This window comes from Arachis ipaensis, chromosome B3, assembly GCF_059453495.1.
Source record: "Arachis ipaensis isolate K30076 ecotype BB chromosome B3, ASM5945349v1, whole genome shotgun sequence".
NCBI classification, from domain to species: Eukaryota; Viridiplantae; Streptophyta; class Magnoliopsida; order Fabales; family Fabaceae; genus Arachis; species Arachis ipaensis.
In genome coordinates, this window is record NC_142438.1 from 25,857,597 (window position 1) to 25,866,715 (window position 9,119).

At 28.2% G+C, this 9,119-nt stretch overlaps 1 protein-coding gene across 1 annotated transcript; it reads right to left on the reverse strand.

Moving 5' to 3' along the window:
- Positions 1 to 307: 307 nt before the first annotated feature.
- Positions 308 to 4,249, reverse strand: LOC107630032 (alpha/beta-Hydrolases superfamily protein). The gene is made up of 2 exons (XM_016333038.3): positions 3,604 to 4,249; positions 308 to 1,208 (listed from the first exon to the last, which is right to left on the reverse strand). Exons 1-2 carry the CDS (start codon positions 4,101 to 4,103, stop codon positions 449 to 451), a joined length of 1,260 nt encoding a protein of 419 aa, XP_016188524.1. The 5' UTR covers positions 4,104 to 4,249; the 3' UTR covers positions 308 to 448.
- Between the last annotated feature and the right edge of the window lie 4,870 nt (positions 4,250 to 9,119).

The following is a 9,119-nucleotide window of genomic DNA, read 5'->3' on the forward strand; positions in this document are numbered from 1 at the left end:
TAACAAAGAAAGAAAATAGAGAAAAAAGCACGTAAATAAAGAAGGAGAAAGAGAATGCAAGAAACGAAAGAAAAGAAGAAGAAGAAGAGGAAGAAGAACGTGCAGTAAGAAGAAGAAGAAGAAGAAGGTGTAGAAGATGAGGAGGAAGAAGATGAAAAATGTGCAGTCAAGAAGAACGAGGAGAAACACTTCAAAAACGAAGAGGAAGAAGAAGAAGATCAGAAGCACGAAAAAAAAAAGAAGAATGAGAAGAAAAAGAGAAGGCATGAAAAAAGAAAAAGAAGAAAAAATAAATGACTTGTATGACTTGTAGGTGGAGAATTTCTCAATTTGTATTTACTAAATCAACACATACATACTCTTTATTTCAAACTCACAAGTGCTCATTTACAAAACAAAATTAGTACATACACTTCAGTTTTTTTTTATCTCTCTTTCTTTTTCCCATTCAATCATAATCTTCAGGCACAGGCATGTCCTCCTCTTCTGGGGCATCCAGGACCCACTCACCATCGTCCCTTTTCACCATCCCTTTATTCTTCTCAACCCACCATAACCCAGGCACGCGGTACTCATCCTTCAAGAACTCACAAGACTTGTTCACAAGAGCCAAGCTTCTCTTCACTCTCAACTTAAACTCACCATGCTTCCCATTCCACCCCGCCACCACATGCAGCATTGCCTGCAGGTTATGCCAGTCGCTAGGGTTCTTCGAGTCCTTCAGATTCGGCGATTTTCGCGTATCGATCTCGAGCTCCACGCCAGTATATTCGTACCCTAGCAGCCTCCCTGGGTAATGAGGAATTACGTCAATCACGTTTCTCACGTGAAGAACCCTCAAGTTATTGAAACTCTTCACTCTCTCGTTGAATGCCTTGTTCCCAATTTGGGGTGAACCAAAGACGAAAGCGGCGACGGGGACGTCGGTGATGCCGTTTTCAACGAGGTCGAAAGCGCTCACGATGGATAAGGATGCACCTAGGCTGTGCCCTACCAGGACCACGCTAGGGTTCTCGTCTTTGTAGAGTTTCAACAAGGCTTTCACTTTGGTTAAGACTTGTGTCCTTGCGCTTAGTTTTGTGAATGGAGATTTTGGATCTTCGGAGGTGTAGATTGTTAGCCAACCCTTCATTACTTTGGGGACGTCGTCGTCTTCCTCGCTGTCGCTACTGCTACTGCCGTCTCCGTCTTTGGCTTTGTCCAAGTTTCTGCATTAATTAATTTGCCAGACTTTCTTCGGTTATTGATTAGATTGATCGAATTGATACACATGGGAATAAAATTAAATAAAATAAATTAAAGTTATGTTCAATTATTTATGTGCTTGCAAGTTGCAACTGGGATGTTTCATATATATTTTTCAATTTTGCTAGATAGACGGTGAAAAATGGGTTATGTCCTAAACTCAATAAACATAAACAAACCTTATTAATTTAAAATTAAAATTTTTTTAATTTATTATTTACGTTTTTCATAAAAAAAACGTTATTTTCCTATATTTTCTCATATATTTTTTTATCAGAAATAATAAGAAACAAATTTTATTTTATATTTTTAATTATTATTAAAATAGTTAAATAATATTAAATATAATAAATATATAATTATAAATATGATAAACATAAAATTATAAATATTAAATTAAATAATTAAAATAAATTTTAATTATTGTTTCATATTGATCAAATGAAACTGTGAATACAGTTTGGTATCTATCAGATCTTTAGTCTAAATTTGTCAATATCTAAATTCTTTTGTAGAATTTAATCTATTCAACAAATTTTTTTTATTTAGAATAGGACACCTAATTCAAAGGATATATATAATAAGCCAGTAATAGTATGATATGTGCGTTTGTTTTACAAAATTGTTATTTACATATTAAAATTGGTATCACATTTTTTACATTTAAAAACAAAAAAAATATATGATAAATAAAAAATGAGCGAGTTTGAAAATAATAAGGCTAATATAAAAATAATACTATTATTTTTAGTGTAAAATAACATTATTCTTTACATATTTTAAATATATATTTTATATTTTAATACGCATTTTATATAAATAATAAATAATAACTTAGTTGAGGACATACATTGTATTTATACCAAAACGATTAAGACACCAAAGAAAATGCCAAAACTATTACTACAAATATTTCCATGGAAGTATGGAACTAAAGCCGCCCTGCATATTCAATACCGAATTGCAGAACAGAATATTTTTGCTTACCTAAAAGAGTCTTTATCAGAAATTCCTTTCCTCTTATAACCCAAAAATAAAATAGAAAACCGAAAAGAAAAGAAAAATTATTTTATTAGAAATAAACTTCTTAGTGTGTATTTGCCTATTTAAATTTGCCTTTGTTAAAAGGGAGTTTGAATTAAATTAATTTTATAAAATTAATTTTGAATAAAAATAAATTTATATCAATATAATTTATATTTGATAATTCTATACTGAAATTAATTTTAAAAAATAAATATTATTTAGATAATATCAATTAAAATTATTTTTAGATAAATAATTATTAAAAAAGATATGATATTAAATTATAATATTATTTTTTTAAATATATTTAATTTTTTATAACTTTTTAGTATGTTTTTTATATAGTATTATTTTTAGTATTTTTTGTACTTTTCTTAATATGCTATAAATTATTATTATTATTATTATTATTATTATTATTTATGGTTAATTTTTTTAATTTATTTTATCTAATGGAGTTAATAAATTATATTATAAAAAATAATAATAATATAATATTCAAAAACTATAATTATAAAATTATACAATATTAAAATAAAAAAATAACAAAAAATAAAAATAATAAATAATAAAAAAGAGCTTATATAAGAAAATAATAAGAATTTTATCAATAAAATAATAATATATATAAAGAATAAAATTGATAGAAAAAAAATAAAAATTTAAAATAAAGATAAAAATTCAGTCAATTTTATATAAAATTGATAACAGATAACTATTAAATAAAAATTTAGTTAATCAATCAATTCATCTAAGGACAACTATTAAATAAAAATTTAGTTAAATCAATCAACTCATCTAAGAATTCTCAATTATCACTACTGCACTTGAGTTTTGAGTTTTCACCTAAAGTCAATGACTAAATGCTAGTTAATAATCGCATAAGCTTAAGAATTATTGTTTGAAGAGTGCTAGGCCAGTAATTTTTGTGATTTGTAGCCATCAAATAATTATTAATGATAATTTTAATGATATTTAAGATTTTATCCAACGATTTATTTTTTTTTACTAGTTACATACCGCCTAAAATTTAATAAAATTGCTAGTCTTAAGCTTATCCTAATTATTTTCTGTAAACGGCACGTTCACAGGGAAAAATAGCCATGAAGTTTTCAAACCCACCCTTATTCATGCAAGTTCTTTTCCATCAAATGACTTTTTGCATCATCATATTTAAAAAAAAAAAAATCAAAGTCAAACGATCCTTCCGTTTCTTTATTTAACTTTTTCTTTAAACAAAAAATACCCAATTATAAATTACTATTGCAATTTTAAGCATTTATGACCATTTCAAGCCCAATCCACATATATATGCAAAAATATAATAAATACCTTAAACTCTTAGCATTCAACAAGCCGGTTGCAGATTCAGGAGCAGCTCCAAACACATCAATCCACTCAAAGTCCCGGGTGGTGCCGCGCCACACAACATAGATCTCACGCCGGTTCAACTTCTTGCTGACCTCATCAGTCGTCACAGCTATGTACCCGATCCAGTTGGACTCGCGGTCCCACGCCTCACGTGAAAGGGAGTGCAGAAGAAGCGCTTCGGGGACGGACACGCGCGCGGTGCCGTACAGAAAGCACGCGACAGTGTAACTTTCGAGATCATCAAACATGACTTTCTTGAAGAAAGAGGGCTTCCCGTAACGGCTGGAGCCGCAGTAGGGGGAGTTTTTGTCGTTGTTGAAGGCGTCATAGGTGGCTTGGATGAAGTCGCCGCAGCGGAGGATGAGGTTGAGGAGGTGAGGGTGGAGGGGGTCAAGGAGATTCTCCCAGTTGTTGCTTCCCAAGAGTTGGTGCCATGTGGGGGTTGTTGTGGAATCTGCCATTGGTAGTGAGAGGAGGGAGGGTGAGAGTGAGAGTGTGCAGTAGTTTTTGTTTGGGTGGGGAGTGGGAGAATGTGTGGTGGGAAGAGAAAGGGACGAATGTCATGTTTATGTGGGGTAACACTTTGATTTCAGTCAGATATGGTGGCTTGTTAAATAATTTAAAGTGGTGCTTTCTTAAAGTAGCTTTTCTTTTTTTTTACTTTTAGATTTTCAAGAGTAATGAGGATAATAACACAAAGAGAAAGGATCGTTTGTAACATAAGTGGTTATGAATCTTCCGATTAAAAAATCAAAATAGTACTCGATAAGGATTAGATTTTACGTGTCAATTCATACCTATTTAGGAGTTACGGTTTCAAGTCGTATTTCTAATTTTATAAAAAATAAATTAGATTTAATGTTTTATCCTTTAACAAATTTTAACCATATTATATATATATATATTAAAATTAATTATTAATACAAAATATATATTAAAAATAAATTAAACTATATATATTTATCTACAAATATATAATAACTAATTTGAATAGTTAATTTTAATATACAAATAATATCTTTAAACAAATTTATATACATTTTAAAAATTTGTTTGTCTTAATAAAATTTATTTGAAGATGATCTCTCTATTATATTAAATATTTATTAGAAAAGTATTAAATTGGTTCTTTACATTTTGGCGTAATTTTGTTTTGATCTTTAAGGTTTAAAGTGTTTTATTTAAATATAAAAAAGTTTCATTTAGCTTTAATATAGTCCCATCGTGAAGTCAAAGTTAAATAATTAACAAAATATCTTACATGACAGCAGTACAAGAATAAAATCAATAATTTGGAGAATAAGTACAAGCTCCAAAGGTACATAATCAATCATAGATGCATTAATACATTTATTTATCATTCTTCTTAGTTCTATAGAAAATATTTCATTTAAATTGTAAAAAAAATGATAAATAAATATATTGATGCATTTACAGTTGATTTTGTGCCTATAGAGCTTGTACTTATCCCCAAATTATCGACCTTGTTCTTGTAATGATGTCATGTAGGATATTTCGTTAATTATTTAACTTTAACGGCACGGTGGGACTACATTGAAACTAAATGAAATTTTTTTATATTCAAATAGAACATTTTAAACCTTAAAGATTAAAACAGAATTACGCCCAAATATAAGAGATCAATTTAGTATTAATAAAAACTTAATTGATCTCTAATAAATTTTGGATGAATAATGTTTGGTCTTTAATAAAATTTTATTGTTTAAAAAGTATGTTAAAATTATTTTGTCAACAAATTGATTCCTTTATTATTATTTTTAATATTTTTTAATATATATTAACTAATACATCTCTAATAAATTTTATTATAACACAATTAAATCTAAAATTATAATTAAATGATAAATTAATCTCCTTTATAAATAAATCAATCTGTCTCAAAAGAAATTTTTTAAGTAAGAAAAATTTAATGGTGAAGATTTTCCTAACCTTCTCTATTGAATAAAAAACAAAACAAAAAATATTTTAAAATTATTAGTGCAGTAATTCAATAAATTAGGAGATTATTTTTTTATTTTGTGTTGTATCGACAGGATAGTAATAAAAATAAGAGAAGATGAAAATGCGGTTATATATCCTGATTTAGAGTCCGTTTGGGAAGTAGCAGAAGCTACTTTTTTTGACTTTTGGATTATGAAAAGTCATAATCTGCGTGTTTGGCACCATCTTAAAAAAAGCTTTTAACTTTTCGAAAAGTTAATTTACAGCTTTTTGAAGAAGTAGAAATATATGACTTCTTGGCTTTTTGATAAGTCATTCTACCACTTTTTTTTTAAATTAATTTCAAAACAAAAAAAAATCTACTCTGTGAAAAACATTGACTCTTCACCACTATTTTCATTCAAGGTCTGCTAGAAGTATTGGTCTTCCACCATCATTCCACCATCATTCTCATGCAATGTTCCAAACCTCACCATCATTTTCACGTAATGATTCATCTGATGAAAGTATTGATCCTCTACCACCATTTTCATTTTCAGACAATATTGAATCTGAAGAACAACCTACTGCATATATTCCTTCTAAGTATTTTTTTTATCATTTTATCACTCTATTTTTTATTATTAAATTTGTATTTAACTGTGGTATGAAATTTTAGTTTTAATTTTATTTTTTTCACATGTGATTTTATAGCTTGCTATTATTTTCATAGTTAATTATAGCAAGTTCTTGATCTCAATAAAGGAGAAGGGAGTTCTAATAGGAGTAAAATAAAAAACAACAACAAAATATACATTGACACATTTTATAGTTATTTTTTATTTTCACCTACCATATCATACACAATATTAGTGATTAGATTAGGTAAAATCAACATTCAATATTGAAAAATATTTGTATTATCGTTATTTTAATATTCATCCTCTTTTGTAAAAAAAAAAATTATTTTTTGAGTTATTTATCCAAACACTACAACTTCAAAATAAGTACTTTTATAACTAAAAATTCAAATACAAAATAACTTATTTATAAGCTACTATTAATAAAAGTCATTATGCTTTAAGCTCTTTTTCCAAAATAACTTATTTAAGTTATTTACCCAAACTGGACCTTAGTCTTTAAGTATAATAAATTACAACCCTAATTCATCTAAAATTTTAATTTAAAAAGTCCTAGCTAATAATTCATTTAGAATCTTAATTTTTACTATAATCAATCAAATTATAGACACCAACTCTAACAAATTACAACCCTAATTCATCTAGAATTCTAGAGCTTAAACCAAGTTCAGCTCACGTCAAGTCTAGCCAAATAAATTTTTAAATGCTAATCCAACTTAAAAAGAAGAAACTACATAAACTCCACCTTAGCTCATACTTCTAAATCACCACCAAGCTTCACTCAACTACGCCTAATTAAATCATTAAGTGCTAACCTATGAAATACAGACACTTTGCTGAATTATTGTATCCTCGTGTCAGACACATTTCGGATACGAGACTCATCGACACTCGTCTAACACACATGTCTACTGTGTCCAACCGTGTCTTAATAGAAAATAAAAAATTCTTCTCCGGACATGCTTGGACATACCTAAATATCATCGCTTGTCAGCGTGTCCAACCTTATACTTAACATGTATTTTTGGAATAAATTTAGAAATAGTATATATTATTTATTAAAATAAAAAATATTTTAAATACTTTATATAATTAATGTCTTATCAGACCGGTCATGCTTTATGGTAAAAGGTGTTGGACAGCTCAAAGAGAGCACGAATATAAATTAAGTGTGACAATAAGATGAAGATGTTGAGATGAATGAGTGGTCATACACGATTGGATAGAATAAGTAATGAAAATATAAGAGAGAGTTGGAGTAGCTCCTATTGTGAAAAAGATAGAATCGCGTCTCAAGTGATTTGGACATGTGAGAAGAAGACCGACAGAGCACCCAGTCAGAAAGGTGGATGAGATGAAAGATGGACAAGGGGTGAAAAGCAGAGGAAAACCTAGGAAGACCATCAATGAAGTGGTCAAACGAGATCTACATGTAAACGGTTTCTCTATAGATATGATACATGATAGAGCTCAATAACATCATTTGATCTATGTAGCCGACCCCACCGAATGCAACAAGATTTCGTTGTTGTTGTTGTATGTTTTAATATAAAAAATTATCAAAATATCATTATGATTTATCTAAAAAATACTTTATATTATATTATATTATATTATATATATATATATATATATATATATATATATATTCGTATCTTATAAGATTTTTTAAAAAATTTGTGTATTAGCATGTTCCATGTCATATCGTATCCTATATCCGTGTTAGTATCTGTACATCATAGGTGCTAACCCAATTTAAAAAAAAAAAAAAAGAAATTAATCCTTGTTCAAGCAATCGAAAACTTTATTACAAAAAAAAAATTATGTCGCTTTTTTTCTTTTTTCTTTTACTTTGATTCTTCCCATAATCAAATTTAGTCTTTACTTGTATACAAAGAAATAAAATAAAAAAGATAAAAAAAAAGATTATTTTAGTAAGTTCTTGTAGAAAAAAATGAAATATGAAAATTATGTTTTGTGCTCTTTTTTTTTTTTTTTTTTTTTGAGTTCATCCTTAGAAGATTATCAATTATATGGTTAATATATCTAAGAATGAATTTTTCTCAATCTGCTACTGCCGTATCTTTTCTCGACCGTTTACATAAGTTGTGAATTCTCCAAAATGATTGTCATTACTCCTTTCAAATGATTTGATTTCCTCCCTTGTTTGCCATGATTTTCTCCAAATGATTATTTTCCATTGTCATCATTTTGTACAGGATAGTGCCATGATATGTGCTGATACAAATCTCGAGTATGATGGTTGAGATTTGCTAAATTTATTGATCTTGAATTGCTTTTCATATTGGACAAGATATGATCTGCCATGCTTGATATGTATTAAGATGAGTTGATTCTATTTTGTTTTGTTTGGGTCTACAATACTAAACACACGTATCAAATTTTACTAAACAATTTGGGCTAATTAATTTATGGGTGCGGATCCTCTCCCATTATTAAAAAAATTGACAGTGTTAATTGTTTAATTTAGAGTTTTAGACCACTGAAAACAATTAAAATAAATCAACTATAAAAATTTTCTCAACAAAGTTTAATCCCATTTTCTCTCTCTTATTTCCTACCTTCTTTCCTTTAAATACCAAACTGAAAATTCTCTATAGCCAAGAAAAGAAGGTTAAATTTATGACATTTTTTAAATTTGTACACTTTAACTTTAATCTGAATTACTTGATGAGCGAAAATTAAAGCTCACGGATATCAACAAATGCACCGGATCGTTCAAATAATATCATATTGAGTGAATATCATTCTCACAAAGATTAATGGATTGAGGCAAACAATGTCTATTAATTAAATATTTAATTAGATCGATCAAACCTTAGATTTTGGATCTTGAAAAAAATAAAAAATAGAAGAAGAGAATCGAAAAAATGT